Consider the following 17705-nt stretch of genomic DNA (forward strand, 5'->3'; position numbering starts at 1 on the left):
ATTAAGTTAAGGTTGAAAGACATACAGAATACAGAAACTGCTTGGAAAATATCCCAGTAAACATTGGTTAGGTGGTAGCCCAGACCACCCCTGGCTCAAGTGCAAGAGAAATCTTTCATGTGCTCCAAGGGTACACACCAGTTCCCGGGGGTGGAAGGCATCTTCTTGGCGGAAGACCAGAAGGCTCACTGTCCCTTCCATCTTGGTGCTTCTCAACAGGGAAACAACTTCCTCTTGGGATTTGCCTGCTAAATCTACTCCATTTACCTAAAACAAACAACAAGTTTTCAGCTGCAATCCTATGCAAACAGATAACAGAAGAAAAGACACACATTGTAGAACAGATCATATCTGCTATAAAATATAACTCATTCCATGGTAAAATTCTGCATAATTTGGTGACCACCAGGCTGTTGTGCTTAAAAAAAAAAAAAATTGCAGGAAAGTTTTCTAGAAGTGAGACATGAAGTAGTAAATATTTCAGTGCTTATCAATAAATCAAAAGCTACAGCCACCAGAGCATTAACAAGTAACAAGTAATAAACAAATAATATAACATGTCAAATTAACACAAAACTTCCTGGCTGTGAACTGAGATATCTTGATGGCCTGTGCAGCTTAGGCTGTTTTACACCAAAATAAAAAGTTGTATCTTTTATAGATGGTAGTAAAAACAAACTAAAAAATATTTTAATTTTCAAAGAAATTCTACTAACAATTATGAAGATAAACTTTTCGACTCTAAAGGGCTAGCATTAAAGAATAATCTCCACAAAATAATCCTGGGGATTATTTTGGAGGAATAGCAATATTTCACCTCAATATTCTTCAATGTTTTAAAAAAATTCTACCACAACAAAAGATTTAAAACAACCAAGTCCTGAGAATTGCATCATTTTAATTTTGTAGAAAGTATAATAACATTATCGGAAAGCACTATATATTTAACAGAAATGAGAGTGGAATTAGATTTAAAATATGTGAAATATAGTTTTAACTTTAGAGAAAGCTAATAGCTATAAAAAAATAAAACCTAATTCAGAAAAAATGCAGGTTGCAAGCCCTTCCCATTGCTAAAAATAAAATAAAAAAATTGTCTTTGTGATGTGTTTTAAACAGTAGAGCAATTATGTGACGAAAGAGAGACTCAAAAATAAAATAAGGAAGAAAGAAGGTTACACGGGGACAAATTCAGGGATAGGAAGAAGTCTGGGAAAGAAGGACATTTTTCTGGGGGGAAGAGAGGACTTAGAGGCAAAGATTCAAGTCCCAGTTGAGACATTTACTAAATAAAAAACACTACAAATACCACTAAAAATAATATTCTAGTTGGTCCTTCAACAACATGGGTTTAAACTACACAGGCCCACTTATACACAGATATTTTTTCAACAAATAAGTACAGTACTATTAATGTATTTTCAATTCCTTATGATTTTCTTACTAACATTTTACTTAGTTTACTTTATTGTGAGAATACATTATATAATGCATATAATGTGAAATATATTTTAATCAATTATTTATGCTATTGGTAAGGCTCTGATCAACTGTAGAAAACCAGTAGGTGTAAGTTTATGGGGAATCAAAGTTATACTCAATGGTTATGAAATGGATACAGACAGTAAGGGGGTGAGGGCATGTGCTGGATGTAGGAAATGTGAATGGGGGAAAGGAGACATACATAATACTTTAAACAATAAGAAATTTAAATTTAAAAAAAGTTATACTAGAGTTTCAAACGCACGGGTGTCAGTGTTGTGCAATGATCCATTCTCACAATTTATATTCCAAGGACAAGGGGTCCCTTTTATAAACAACACCTTAAGTATGATTTGTACTCAAACATTTCCTTTTATTCAGCCTCTTCTATCAGTGTCAGTTTAAAATATAGTGCCATATGAAATGATAAAAAAAGAATAAGAGCTTAAGATTTAAGTAATCTAGGTATAAAATGTAAGCATGAAAAAATCAAAAAATGGTTAGGACAGTTAAATATGGAGAGTTCAAATGACCCAATGATTCCTCTTCTGACAATTTATCTGAAGAAATCCAAGACACTGATTTGAAAGAATATATGCACCCCTATGTTCATTGCAGCATTATTTAAAAGAGCCAAGAATTGGAAATAGTCCCAAAAATCCATCAGTAGATGAGTGGATTAGAAAAACACACTGTGGTACATTTACACAATGAAATACTATTCTGCTGTAAAAAGGATGAAAATGTTATCCTTTGTGACAGCATTGATGAACCTGGAGAGCATTATGCTAAGTGAAATAATCCAATCAGTGAAAGACAAGCACCATATGATTTCACTCATATGTGGCATTTAATGAACAAACTGAACAGCCAAGAAAAATAGAAACAGAATCACAGAGAGAGCAGACAGCATTAGTGGGAGGGGAAAGCAGGGGGAGGGATTGGGGAAAAAATGAGAGAGAACTCATGGACATCATGGACAACAGTGTGGTGACTGTTAGGGTGAAGGGGGATGGATAGGTAGAGGTGGTAAAGGGTATATAGGAGATAAAAGATGATGGAAAAATAAAGTTAAATTTAAAAATGTATAAAAATACAGGAAAAGGGGTAATATAAAAACATTGGAATTTGAATACTATTTAATATCTTGTGCTAAGAATATAGAGTATGTTTTCTGAAGAAAACAGTAAGAAAAAATAGCAAATAAAGTATATTTTACTCACTATTAATCCCTTTATTTCCATATGCACAAACACACATAAATATACAGACTTTTGTTTATGTGAAAATCAAAAACATTTCCAAAGACCCATGAACCAAAACTCATGAGGCACAGAAAGGAAATTTTGAAAACTTTTCTTTTTCTTCTGACATTTGATTATTATGTCTCAATTCATTTTCCATGCTGCCATTTAAAAACTTCCTGTTTCTCTCATTAAAATACAGTTTCATTTACTTCAATTGTCTCTTTTCTGATTACAAACTAGATAGCATTTCTATATTGCCAGACATAAATTTAAAGCCATCTAGAATATAATATCATAGGCATTGTACTTAAATAATGTCAAAATGTTATGGTACTTCAGAAGACAAATGTCTGGGTTACTAAAACTGAGTACTCTAAACGAAAAATGTATTTCTTATCAAATAACATGGGATAACAGAAAAGTAAAGCAGAAATGCATTTTTTCGTGATGCATACTTCTGCTAAAATGTGTTTCATATTTTATAAAAACATTTTTAAAAAGTAACTTCCAAGAGCTATGGAACTTCTGAGTTGGAAGCCTCTCACCTCCACCAGGCGGTCTCCTGCCTTCAGCCGCCCATCGTGGATGGCAGCCCCCCTGGGGAGGATGTTTTTCACATAAATGGGCGCTGAGCCACCTATTGTTACATCTCTGGAAGTGATGCTGAATCCCAAACCTTCTGTACCTAAATATATAGCAGAAAATGAAAGCAAATAAAATTAGGTTTGTCAGTTTACAAGTATATTATACATTTTAAAAAACTGTCATTATTCTCTATACCAACTTAACATTTTATAACTTTCACAATGGCCTACATGTCTTCTAGTATTTTAAAAGTTGCAACAGATTTTTCAAAATAGACTAAATTCTGAATAGTTTAAATGCGTTGCGTATCAAAATTCATTATTTTGCGAAAAAAATTGGAATCTATCTAAAGACAGTCTAAAGATAATATGCACATATAGAAATATGGTTGCTATAAGTTTTTAAATTGGTCTAAACCTTTGATTATGAAAATAAATTTAATTTCTCTATGACACAAAACAAAATTTGTTAAAATACACAGTACCTCCAATAGCAAGTATAATTGTGGAATAATGGTATCTACATTTGACAAGTAGGAAGGTGGAGAGGAAGAGAAATGTTCAGGGAGATTAAAGAGAAATAAAGAGAACTTTTTCTAGATACAGATAACAGAATCTCTCCAAACTATAATTAGTCACAGCAATTTGCCAACAGAATGAAACCATTATAATTGCCTAGTTCTCTTCTAACTCACCTAAATCTGACCATGTACATATGGAAAAAAAAAAAAAACAACCAAGGCAAAAATACCCAGTGAAGAACCCATCACAGATCATAGATGGCAGGTCTGAAAATCAACATATCATATTTAAAGGTACTAAATTTAATGAAGCATTTAAGAATTACTACGCTGCTTTGTATAATTTCAATTGAAAGTCACTTGGCAGCTTTCTTGACAGACATTCTTATAAGCTCAATACAGTGTAGAAGGTGCTTATGTATCACGGGAACCAATATGCAATAGGTCAGAATAAGCCTAGAAAAAAATGTGAAGATTAAAAATTTTTAATGAATCAAAGAACTTCTATAACATTTTAATAATGACTAATTTCTACTAGAAGTTTTAAAAAAGTTAAACTTAAGATATTAGGTTGCATTTCAGTTAAAATGATATTCGAACACATACTTGCTCATTTCAGAATGAATAGATGATGTATAAAGGCAAAAAATTTATAACATTCATTCATTTGATTCAGCACTCTGTATAAACTATGAGGAACAGAATATATACTATAAGTAAACAAACAAATATGGGCAAATAAATACCAATGAAAAAGTGAGTTAAAGAAGAAACATAAAGTAGAAATGAAGAAAATATCGAGTAATTATACCTGCATCAAAATCTACTGTAAATATTTTCAAGTTCAAACAAAGCATTCATTTACTGCAAATCTAAAGTCACTTTAAATATGCCTAGACTATTCATTTCTTAAGTCTTCTGTGCTGAAGATTTGAATGGCACATTGTCTTTATGAAATTTTCCTAATTATTCTGCTGGGACTTTTCCAAATGTCTCTGTGCTTTCATGAAACTTGAATGACTTGGAATAACATTTATTAAGAAAAAATTCTAAATTATTCTCCTTTTGCAATATTAATTTAAATGAATTATAAAGGCTGATTAAAACTTAATACTACTAAAATGTTAGCAATAACCTCTAAATCTGTAAGCTCAAGGTTCAAGCAATGACCTTTAAAAGAAAGATAGATAGATCACAATTTTCATTTATCAAAGCCAACAAAATATTTTGCACTGAATGAAACAGATTATTGATCTTCCCTTCTGACTTTATTAAAAAGCTAATTTCTACAAAAGAGCAGGGTATTTGAGAATGGCAATAAATATTAAGAAATCATAATTATGGAAGAAAGTACATAGGGGCTACTCTATTTTGTGATGTTATATGGCATAATTCCAAAATTATGACAAAGAATTATCATAATGAAGGCTTCTTTTTTTAAGTACTTAAAACTGATCTCAGCTTATAAAGAGCTTCTGTCAAAGCATTTCAGGTTAAATAGAATTGAATTTAAAGTTTAACACTGACATACCCTAAGTATTTTATGTACTTCTTTAAAAATGTTAAATATCCTCTAGCTGGTTTGTCCCAGTGGATAGAGTGTCAACCTATGTACCGAAGGGTCCCGGGTTCAATTCTGGTAAAGGTCATGTACCTGGGTTAGGGGCTTCTCCCCAGCAAAAGCCCTGGTCAGGGCACATGCAGAAGGCAACCAATCAATATGTTTCTCTCACATTAATATTTCTCTTTGTCTTTCCCTGTGTCTTGCACTCTCTCTAAAAATCAATGGAAAATATCCTGGGAGGATTAAAAAATAAATTAATTAAAATGTTAACTGTAACATAATTGGTAAAAACACCTATTAATTACAATGAAAGCTTGTTCAACTCCCATGCAATTATTATTTAAGTAGATGTATTTAGTATTAATCAGACAATCAGCATTCTTCACTCTTATTTACAGTAAACTATTTTTATGTAAAATATTTGTAAGTATTGACAGGAATCCATAGGCAGTTCCAACCTTTTGTCATGTATTATCACAGTAAATTAAAATAATGGTAGATCTATGAAGCTCTCTAATATTTATATTACTCAAGATCAGCAAAATATTTTTTAAATATCAATGTTTCTATTTTTCTTATGTTGATAGAGCACATTATTTGTAAATTAACTTGTATAAAATATAACCATAGCTTTTAAAATGCTCTTAAAATAAAAGTTTATTCAAAAATGATTCTTTCAATAGCAAATAACATTTCACTTTATTTAAAAAGTTCATATATAATGAACTGCTAAAATGTAAGAATTGTGTCAAAATTGTGCCTGTAACAGTGTAAAAAGATAATGATATTTGTGACCAATATCTATATGACAATGACTAGGTAAAATGTTTTTCTTTTGTTGAGAGATCCCAAGCAGAATTTTATCTTTTTTATAACTCTATTTGTGCTTCTTGATGTTTTTGCTTAAAAATTAGGGCCTGTCATTTTAGTACAGAAACAGGAAAAGGATCTGCCATTTCTCATTTAGGAGTTAATAGAGCTAAAAGGGGTTTATGCTGGTATGATTCTGTTTGTAATGTGTTTCAAAAGTGGAATAAAGCTGTCAGTTCCGAATCATGTCAACTAAGTAGTTGGAGCTTAAAAGTCAATAACCAGAAATAAGGAATCTGTGGTTCACATAAACCTCAACGAAAGAACATGACTTAGAAAGTAAATAGGAATCTCAGAGCTTACAACCTTGTAAACCTTAGCCCAGATGGAAAGAAAATTGGCTAAATGTTAAGATATGGAATGTTCTAATAGGAAATTAATGCCAGCAACAGGCAGGTGATGTCAGATAATTTGCTCAACTTTCTCTTCAAGTTCATTTCCATCTAATTATAGGAATGGGTTGGGCTCACAAAAATAAAAGTATCTATATATATATAAAAGGGTAATATGCAAAGTGTCTCCTCTGGAGTTTGACCAGGAGTTTGATTGCTTGCTATGACATGTGCTGACCACCAGGGGGCGGCATGGAATGAAGGAAGGCCCTACCTGGCTGCTGGGAAGGCCCAGTTGGTCCTGATTGCCAGCCAGGCCTAGGGACCTTACCCGTGCACGAATTTCATGCACCAGGCCTCTAGTTCTTACAATAATACCATTTTTAAAGACATAATTTAAAAACATACCAAAATGATAGGTTAAAATTGATGACTGATAGTGAAAGTATATCTCAATGTCTGGAGAGGACAGCAATTGGAAATCAGAAATTCTAGTATATGCTTTAAATCATAGATCCTGTATTCAAGGATCCATGGTGTATAGGACAGGGTTACTTAAAGAAATAAGTTGACATAACATAGATATAATAAATATTTAGCAAGGCCCATTATAATCTTCCTGTCTCCTTAAGAAATGGAAGCAGTGTAATATTCTGGAACAATGAACTAGTTTCTCCTCATTCAACCCCACGCCATTGACAGTGTCAAAGGAATCAATCACTTCCAATAACCAAAATGGTAGGGTTGAAATGGAGGACATTTCTAAAGTCCACATCAAGAGGGATGATCAAAACAGTGAAATCCTCACGTTTTGGGTTTGAATGTAACATCCTGAAATCATTTTCCTTCATTGTTAAAAATTTTACTGCAGTAGTAACTGATACTTTCAAATGAAACTTATTTTTTAGTCTCATTCTCTGATCATTTGAATTTTTATATAGCCAAATTAATCTGAGAAGCATAAAAATACATTTTAAGTACTTTTTAAAAAATCATTACATTACTTCTTTCACATAATGGAATAAAACATAGGGTGTTTTGGATTAGTTGGTTTAGTTTTAGAATAAATTCCATTAAACAAAAACAAGTTAGGTTGTACCTTTCTTAAGCTGGATAGTCAGTCTCTTGCCTATTTTTTTGGTGTTATAACCACTGCTTACACTTGTTCCAAATACGCTTTGTGGTGCTGGGGCTGGAGCTGCCGGTGGCTTTCCCACGGGCTGTGTACTCTGAGGTAGTCGTGAGTGTGAGTCCATCTGCTCCGCCTGGTGGGTCGATCGGGGTGCTCTCTGCGGTGCCTGAAGCCCGGCACTGTTCACACTCCTATTATCAATATACTGGCTGTCAGGGCTGAAGCGGCCTGAATAGTCATTGTTCTTTTCACTTTGGGAGAGTTGTTCATACTGCTCTTTATTTGCTGCAGGAACCACATGGAACCAAATGATGGGTGTTCGCATGGCCTGTCGAAACATATGCTGTGCTCTGGGTTTGAGAATGAATGGAAATTAGCAAATTAAGACTTGCAGACAAAAGACATTATGAGCTTAATTAAGTATACTAATTAAGCAACAAGAAATGATATAGTTTGTTGAGAGTGAAAACCAAAATTTTGATATCCCATTTATCAATCAAGTTTTCAAGCTCTGATAAAAGCATAGCTGTTTCTCCAAATTTAAATTTCTCATTCTCTAAATAAAAAGGAGAAAATCATCATAACTACAGATAAAATACTGTGCTCTAAACTATAAATCATTAAATAATAGTTTTAAGTACAATGGAGGCATTATAATTTTAATATTAATAGAAATTAAATACAACCTCCTCTCTACAACCTCCAATACCACTTTTAAAAAATTATAGCCCAGCCCTGGCCGGTTTAGTTCAGTGAATAGAGCATCGGCCTTCGGACTCAGAGGCCCCAGATTTGATTCTGGTCATGGGCATGTACCTTGGTTGCGCGCACATCCCCAGTAAGGGGTTTGCAGGAGGCTGCTAATCAATGTTTCTCTCTTTTCAATGTTTGTAACTCTCTGTCTCTCTCCCTTTCTCTCTGTAAAAAAATCAATAAAAAATATATTTTTAAAATTATAGCCCAGATGGTATTGCTCAGTGGTTGTGGGTGGACTTATGAACCAGGAAATCATGGTTTGATTCCCAGTCAGGACACATGCCCAGTTTGCAAGCTCGGTTCTCAGTGTGGGGCATGAAGGAGACAGCCGATCAATGATTCTCACTCATTATTGATGTTTCTCTATCTCTTTATCTTTCCCTTTCCCTTAAATTAATAAAAATATATTTTAAAACACACACACACAAATTTCTAAATTATTTCCTTATAGGGAACCATTTGAGCTTTTAAAGAAATAAAAATACTTAGAAATATACTTACAAAACAATAGAAAGCACATTATGTATCAGCAAAATTAATCCAAGTCTGTGTATGCAAAAACTTTAAGAACACCAATAAGCCTCCATGATTCAGAATGCTAGGAGTCACTGACCCCGTGCTACTCCATGACCAGTCCAGGAACTGCACTGCCTCATACTGACTGCAAAGTCCTTATGATTTCCGCTCACTCCTTCCGTTTTACAAAAACTGAGATCAACTTTATCTTTGTGTAAATTATCAGGATAAGAAAATCTGGACAAACCATTCATTGTGGTTCTAAGAACCTTTGCTTATCTGTCCTGAGAGACATTATATAAGACAAAGTTGGAAATGTGAGTTACAGTATAAAACAAACTGGTATCCTGGTAAATTTTCCAAAAGGTGAGAATATCAAAACTGTAAAGCCTAAATTGGGGCCATTATAATTTAAGAAATATTCTACCAATCAGAGGACATTTTATATTTTTTAAATATATTTTTATATTTATTGATTTCAGAGAGGAAGGGAAAGGAAGAGAGAGATAGAAACATCAATGATGACAGAGAATCACCAATTGGCTGCCTCCTACATGCCCCGCTCTGGGCATCAAACCCACAACCCACGCATGTGCCCTTGACCTGAATCAAAACAGGGACCCTTCAGTCCGCAGGCTGATGCTCTATCCACTGGGCATAACTGCCAGGGCCAGAGGGCATTTTAAAATACAGTCTGATGGTAGTAATTAGCTCCAATTTGATTAAATGTTTAAAAGTTACATAAACCAGCCAAAACCGGTTTGGCTCAGTGGTAGAGCATCGGTCTGCAGACTGAAAGGTCCCAGGTTCGACTCCGGTCAAGGGCATGTACACTGGTTGCAGGCACATCCCTGGTAGGGGGTGTGCAAGAGGCAGCTGGTCGATGTTTCTCTCTCATCGACGTTTCTAGCTCTATATCTCTCTCCCTTCCTCTCTGTAAAAAAATCAATAAAATATATTAAAAAAAAAAAGTTACATAAACCAGAAAATACTTCTCTCGTACAAGGACAGAGATCCCAGATTTGGTGTGGGAAGAATTTCGATGACTGCACTCTATCATGCCTAACGAAAGGAAGCACTGCAGTGTCTCCAGCGCACACTTACTGTTCAAATCTTCTGTTTCGAAGGTCGCCATTATTAATCCTGACAATGCAATCATTCTCATGAAAAAGGTTTTCTTGTTCAGCTTTACCACCTTTCTCCAATCGTTTTACTAATAACCCCAGGGTTCTGGAACATTAAGAATGCATATCATTACACACATAATATTTTGATCATGTACAATGTCCCACTGCTTTAATGCTGGTGGTATAGTTATAGAGACTTCCTAATAAAGGGGCACATTAAATTGCTATTTTAAACAGCATTGCAGAAAAAGTTAAATACTATAAATGATGTGTAGAAAAGAATCCTTTCAAAAAATATAACAAATCGTTTCTGGTTGGTTAGTATTGTGTTTCTGGAACAAACTGTATACTTCTCTCTATGGTTAAAAATGCTTTAAACAGAGCTAGACTGATGGCTCAGTGGATATGGCAGTATGGGTTATGGATGAGCATGCATTTGTGCATAAGTTTGTCGGTTTTGTGTTTTCCACCAGCTGGTACACTGCTAATGGCAACCTCCATCTTACCATGAAAGTAAAAGGAGGGAGGAAAGACTACTTGAGCACATTATACGTTTGAGAAGAAAAATATAAAAGAATTAAAAATAGAAGACATTCCATTCCTGGCTTCTGAATTTGACCTAATATTCTGAATTTCAAAACTTGTTAGATCTCCCTGTAGTAACTTGTTGTCATTATTCCTATGGAGGAAAACAAGTAACAGGTTAAAATAATGCCACATACTCATCTCTTTAATGTATATTCAAACTTCAGGTTGAAAGAAAAGCCTGAATAAACTTTTAGAGACTTATGTGAAGGGGAGAAAGGTAAAAATTACTATTGTACATAATCTAGAACAGTGTTTCCCAAAGTGTGGTACACGTACCCCCAGAGTTTGGTGGGGGTACGCGTTGCACCGGAGTTTGGTGGGGATATGCACTGCACCGTGCTTAGCTGCGTCTAATTCTATGTTCTCATGAGTACGAGGGGTACTCAGCGTTATGAAAATTATAGAAGGGGTACACATATGTCAAAAGTTTGGGAAACACTGCTCTAGAACATGAACTATTTGACTGACAAGGAAGGACATTATTCATTCCCCAGAGCAAACAGCAAAATTTTATAGGACACAATATAAGAAATACGAATTTTTACTTAGTTCTAGTGCTGTGACTTACTTGATGGATAGCATAAATTCTATATCAGAATCATGTTAAAATTTTTATGAACTTATTTTCGGACTCTCCAAAGTTTGTGTTTTATTTTATAACCCTACCATTTAGAGAAAAAATGCCCAGATTGATAATACAATTTAGAATCCTGCATAAATTAAAGTTGAAGATACCATCATTTCCAATAGCTTATATAAATATTTTCCAATAGCATACAATTTGAAGTACCCTACATATATTTCCAGTAGATCTATACCCAAAGAGTTTCTTCTTTTACAGTAAGTGTTGTTATTTGTTCTGTGGCCATCCATCTTACTCCTCTGTTATTGTTACTGATACACACGCTTTCTCTCTGCTATTGCACTGTAAGCTCTTGGAAGATGGAGAAGATGGGCTTTAATAATATGTGCTCAAGCACTTAACTAGTAGTAAGTGGTAAGTGACAATGGAATGAATGGGTGACTGAGTGTAGCTGAGGCAAACAAGTCTCATATTTCTAATTAGCTTTTGCAAAATAGAATACAAATGAAATGAAACTGAAACTCAGATCCTTTCCTTCATGAAGGTGTCATTTACACCAAATCTATAATTGAACTGAAATAAATTAAGTTGTAGCAAAGGTCCTTCTTCAATTATTTTGCAATTTAATTTTGTTTCTTTCATGAATATTTACAGTCATCATTTACCTTCATTCAATTTTTATTATTAAATATAGTAAAGAAGCATTGTGTTTTATTAGGCCAAGTCTAACAACTAGCAAGAAAAACAAGAGAAGATAACATTTAAATTGCCTACTGCAACTTTACCACTTGAAGATTAGCATCTACTAGTGTAAGAGTCTAAAAATCTAGTGAGTGTAGTGAGTGATATAAGTAATTTTTATTGCTTACTACCATATATTGGAAATAAATCAATATAAAAATTCTCTGAGCTCAAGGTAAGAATAAAGCATACTGACTTAGCTGCATGAGCAACTTAACAGACTGAATCTGTATTTGGAAGAAAAGAGATTTCATAATATGCCACACCAATGATGAAGTTATTGTTAAAATATCATCATACCTAAAGTCTACCTCCTTTTGCTTCCCTATTGTTTAAGTTATTTCTATGTCCAATTGAACAGTGTTCTAGAAGAAGAATCAAGTTAAGACATATCTATGATTCTGTTGAATGGGACAAAATAATTTGAGAAATCATATTAAATCTCAGTTACTGATACTAGTGGAACAAGTAAAAGACATTTAGCTACTTTACCTTCAAAGGAAAATGTGACTAAATGACCCAAAAGCCATCATGACATAATTGCAAATGTGGTGCCACACCTGCTGCTACAAGCTGCTTCTACAGACTGAGACTACTTAAACAATAAATAAAATACAGCACTGGCAGGTGGCTCAACTGGTTGAAGTGTCCCATAAGGATGCAGGTTCCATTCCCAGTCAGGGCATAAACCCAGGTTGCCGGTTCAAGCCCAGGATAGGGAACATGCAGGAAGCAACTGATTGATATTTCACATCAATATTTATCCCTCTCACTCTCTCGCCCTTCCTTTCTCCCTAAATATCAATAAAAACATATCCCCATCTGAGGATAAAAAAAAGCCCCACAAAACAAAACATGGTTTCTGCAGTAAAAATATATGCTACCAAGAGTAATTCAGTTAGTTTTTAATCAGTGAAATCATAATTACAGCATTTCTTCAGCCTAAATTGAGTAATAATGTTTTGATATAGTCTAAAATAGGTGGTGTGTTTCAAAAGATTCCACAGAATATTTTTTTAAAAGATATATAGACTATGTTTAACAGAAATTACTTAGCAGATAACATTGATAATTTAAGTTTATAAATGTATCTCTAATAGTATTAATTCAGTATTTATGACAGTTTAAAATAATATAACTTAGAAATCTATAATTTAACTCTATAGGTAGCATCAATATTTTTCAGATGAACAGGTCTATGGATTTATATTCATTTAAATAATTATTTTTCTTTTAAAATTTACTTTTTTCTTTCTGGGAATCACTCTAGATGATAATCTAAAGTAAAAAGGCATGGCATTCTTCATTTATGGCCAAATGCATCAATAATCCTAACAGAAAACTTAAAAAAGAAAAACACTACAAATAATAAACTACCACACTTACATAAAATATAACTGAGGTTTACTAAATGAAGTTTTAGAATTCAAAGTTGTTAAAATAGTCACAAAATATCAGAATCCTATTTCTCAGCAGATAAGAGATAAGAGAACAGATGGGTGGGGTTAGTCAGCAGAGGAAGATTTTCACCCTGACATGGCAAGTAATCAGGGAATGAAAGAACAGACTGAATTCAGAAGTTAGTAGCCTTCTGACTTCTAAGTACTTGACCACACTATTAGAATCATTCTCTGAAAAAGAATGAATTCAGTTAAAAGTAAAGTAGCACAATCTGCAAAATTATCTTGTTAGCTTCACTAACAAGGTGAAAATGGCTACAAAGCAATGGGAATGACCTAACAAAAAAACTTCACAAGAAAATTAAACTGATAACATAACAACTAGACTGAGAATGAAAAGTACTTTCTGAAGGGAAATCAACGGGAAGCAATAACAGATGCTTCCATCTTCCTGGAAAATGTGTGTGTCCAAGCAGATATATTTCTATTCCTCCCACATTCAATTTAAAGGAATCTCAAATAGTATATATAATAAAAACAAAGTATTTATCTTGCAAATTCAACCAGCAATTAGAACTTGACCTGAAGTAATAAAGAATTGACTACCTCTGGTATTGTGGTTCCTAAAACACTTTTAGTAAAGAAAATAACTGAAGGTAATGAACTTCAAAACATTTTGGCATGTCAATATGCTGGAACAGAGAATAGTTTTTCACCTTGGCAATTACCAGGATTCCTCATTAAGAGCAACCATGTTCCATCAAAAGAAACCACTTTGCAAAAAATAAGAGAAAGAGAGGGAAATGAGGAGCTGGACAAACTTTGTTTGGGGAAATAGTCCAGGAACAGAAACAACCACCCAGATAGAAAGAAGACTCGGTGTACTTGTGTGTGTCCAAGCAGATATATTTCTGGAACAGCAGAATTACGAAGATGTGGCTACAGGGTTATGGGGTATATGATACACAACCTCCTTGACCTCCCATATGAATCTAATATAAACCCAACATAGCATATATGCTTTTTGAGCAAATAAATATTTTTTCTTATAAATCTGAAACATCCCCAAACACAGTCTTCTTTTACTGCTTCTTATTAATCTTTTTCAAAATTGTGTGTATGTGGGGGGAGGAAGAGGGTAGCGGGAGGGAGAATACCACATCCACGGTGAGTGTGTATGTGTGTGTGTGACACTATATCCACAAATCTCACTTTTGAATAAATTTCTTTTAAAAAATGCAAATGAAATAGGAATTTTTTAGGGATGAAATAGGTAGGTTTAGGGAACTTTTAAAAATTAAAAGGGAACATAGAAAAAGCACATTCTATTAAGCTGCAAAAAGGTACATTTGCATAAGACAAGGGAAAGGCAGAAGTTATATTTCCATAAAATAAGGGAACTCGGAATAACCAAAGATCTAAATTTAAAAAAATAAAGAAGAAGGGCCTCATATCCTATGTGCAGTTTGACCTTTAAGCATAGGAGTTTCTATATTAATCAAGTCAAAGTTGAGAACCACTGTTGTTAAGCCTTTTCTCGTGGCTTTTGAATAAGGTTTCTTACAAAACATAATGCAAATTCCCCAAATAGAAAAAGAGATCGAGACACAGAAAGCATGCCATTGAAATAGTGCATCTTTGCACATGATCTTGGATGCATAATTAGAAATTTAACTGCTTTGATTATATTACGGATTATACCACTACATTTTTACAAGATTCATTAGCCTAATTAGACACTTAATTAAATAAACTCAGTCACACGTTAACAATTTTAAATCTAAGTATAAATTACAACCAATGATAAAACTGAAAATAAATAAGGAATGTTTTATTGACATCTAGATTGTTGAGCAAGTCTTAGTTTTGCTTTGATAATTCAAATCCCCACAACTACCACCCAGCTGTGTGAAAATAATGACATTTCATCTTAATAAAAACTAACACAGTATAAACACCACAACTTAGTGAAGTCCGAGTACGAATGGATAGAATGGATCCCATCAACTGATCCTCTCACCTCACTGAGTGAGAAACCGAAGGGGCTGGCAATTAACTACAGTGGATCACTGAGAACCACAGCCACTGTCTTAGCCTACACAAACAAACAAAAGTTTAAAGGAATTACAAGCTAAAACAGTATCTTGATTTCTTAATTTTTTTAATGGATGAGATGAAATAGATTCAAAAAAGAGTAAGTAAAAATAGAGAATTTCTTCAGATTAAGGCAGAAATGACAAGACATCATACTACTACATTTAAAGAAATAAGATGTATTTAAATGTAAAATCCATCTTTTCTTTCAAAAACAAATCTACTTACTATGTCCTTTATTGGAACAAGCAAGTCTGCAGCTGAGAATGTACAATTAAAAACTTTCAGAAAAAATCAATAGGTGCAGTCACGTTAAATTGGTTTTTACTAAAGTAAATAAATTAAAACTGAGTGTTCAAAGTTCAAGAGCATTTTTTTTCTTTTAGAGGTAATATCTGTTTTAAAACTCTATAGTGAACTGAAACATAAAAAACTCAAATAAAGCTTTCTTTTACACTGAGGTAGTAGCATAAAATCCAAATTGGCTATATTTTTATTAACATAACTAGAGGCCCAGTGCACAAAATTTGTGCACTTCGGGGGGGGAGGGGGGTCCTTCAGCCCAGCCTGCGTCCTCTCACAGTCAGTCATCCTTAGCACTGCCTTGAAGGCAGAAGAGCCCAGCTTCTGGGTGAGCAGGATTCCCCCTGTGGGAGTGCACTGACCACCATGGGGTAACTCATGCATTGAGAGTCTGCCTGGTGGTGGTCAGCGGCATCATAGCGACTAGTCATTCCACTGTTCAGTCGATTTGCATTTTACGCTTTTATTATATAGGATAAGTATGTATTGATATTCTCAAATTTATGATATAACAGTAAAACCTCATATTAGATTCATGATTTTAAAAAAAGTGATAATTTTTCTATTATTATATACACTAATCCGCACTTACCTAGAAAACCAGACCAAAAAGCATTAAGGAGGGAGTTTTAATGCACATAGAGAAAGATAAAAAATCATTCTTTTTTTATTTTTAAACTAAATTTACTGGGCAGATAATGGTTAATAAGATCACATAGATTTCAAGCATACAGATAATGTGTGTGTGTGTGTGTGTGTGTGTGTGTGTGTGTGTGTGTGTGTATCTCAAGTATATATGGTGATGCAAGAAAATTTGACATTAGGTGGTAGGCATACAAAAAAATTTATTCTCATAGTGGCCACAGCCAAGTACCACATGTATTTTAATGTATAATTATAAGTATTTTCTTATTAAAAGTGTACAAAGCCATAAGAGTATCTATCTCATCCCTTAGGTGTGAAGAGTGGCGATGTAAGTGAAGTTAACTTGCCCAGGCCACACTTACTAAAACAAGAGAGCCAAGCTCCATTCAAAGATATCCCTGGCCTCAAACTATGGACTGTTCTAACAATAAGATAGAAACTTTGCATCTGTTCAAGTCAGAACTTATTGACACAGAGAAGCAATACATTTCTAACTAAAATTCTGAAAAGAAAATGAAAATTCTATTTTTGATGTGCTGTAACTAATAAAGTATAGGCTAGATGAGCTAAGTTATAAATAAGAATAATTATGACCATGTTAATCTTAGGAGGGAAAACCAAGCTCAGATTTTTTACTAAATAATTAAGTGAGCACGAAATTTTCAAGACCTTTAAAAGAGAGTTGCTAACTACTTTTGTAGACAGGCTAGTTAAATACTTTATGAAAACTTTGGTTTTTATTTGAGAGAAAAATTATTCAGTATGTGTCATCTGATACAGAAAACAAACTTTATATTTCAATCATTTTCAATATTAATTTGATAACATGAATACATATTTTCATGTATGGTCATCAAGAGATGGTCTCTTTTATTTTAACTCTAACCTTTTTTATTTCTTATTTTGGTTAATCCTTACTGGATGATATTTTTTTCCATTGAGCTTTATTTTTATAAACATATATATTTTTATTGATTTCAGGGAGGAATTGAGAGGGAGAGACAGAAACATCCGTGATGAGAGAGAATCATTAATGGGCTGTCTCTTACACACCGCCTACTGGGGATGGAGACCACAACCTGGGCATGTGCCCTAACTGGTAATCAAACCATGAACTCTTGGTTCATATATCAACACTCAACCACTGAGCCTCATTAGCCTGGTTCCATTTAGTTTGAGAGAGAGGGAGAGAGAAGAAAAGGTTAGTGAGAGAAAAAGGG

At 33.8% G+C, this 17705-nt stretch overlaps 1 protein-coding gene across 28 annotated transcripts in view; it reads right to left on the reverse strand.

Annotated features, from left to right (window-relative positions):
- The window catches only part of PARD3 (par-3 family cell polarity regulator), a 562402-nt gene that overhangs the window by 296583 nt on the left and 248114 nt on the right, over window positions 1-17705 (reverse strand). For all 28 annotated transcript variants that reach the window (XM_084876589.1, XM_084876591.1, XM_084876586.1 and 25 more), the window contains exons 8-11: window positions 10109-10234; window positions 7700-8082; window positions 3275-3414; window positions 139-267 (exon numbers count right to left, since the gene is read on the reverse strand). In XM_084876589.1, coding sequence (XP_084732715.1) covers window positions 139-267; window positions 3275-3414; window positions 7700-8082; window positions 10109-10234 — 778 coding nt within the window. The remainder of the gene's footprint in view (window positions 1-138; window positions 268-3274; window positions 3415-7699; window positions 8083-10108; window positions 10235-17705) is intronic.

Source organism: Pipistrellus hanaki (assembly GCF_964339955.1).
Source record: "Pipistrellus hanaki genome assembly, chromosome: 1".
In the NCBI taxonomy this organism is placed as follows: domain Eukaryota; kingdom Metazoa; phylum Chordata; class Mammalia; order Chiroptera; family Vespertilionidae; genus Pipistrellus; species Pipistrellus hanaki.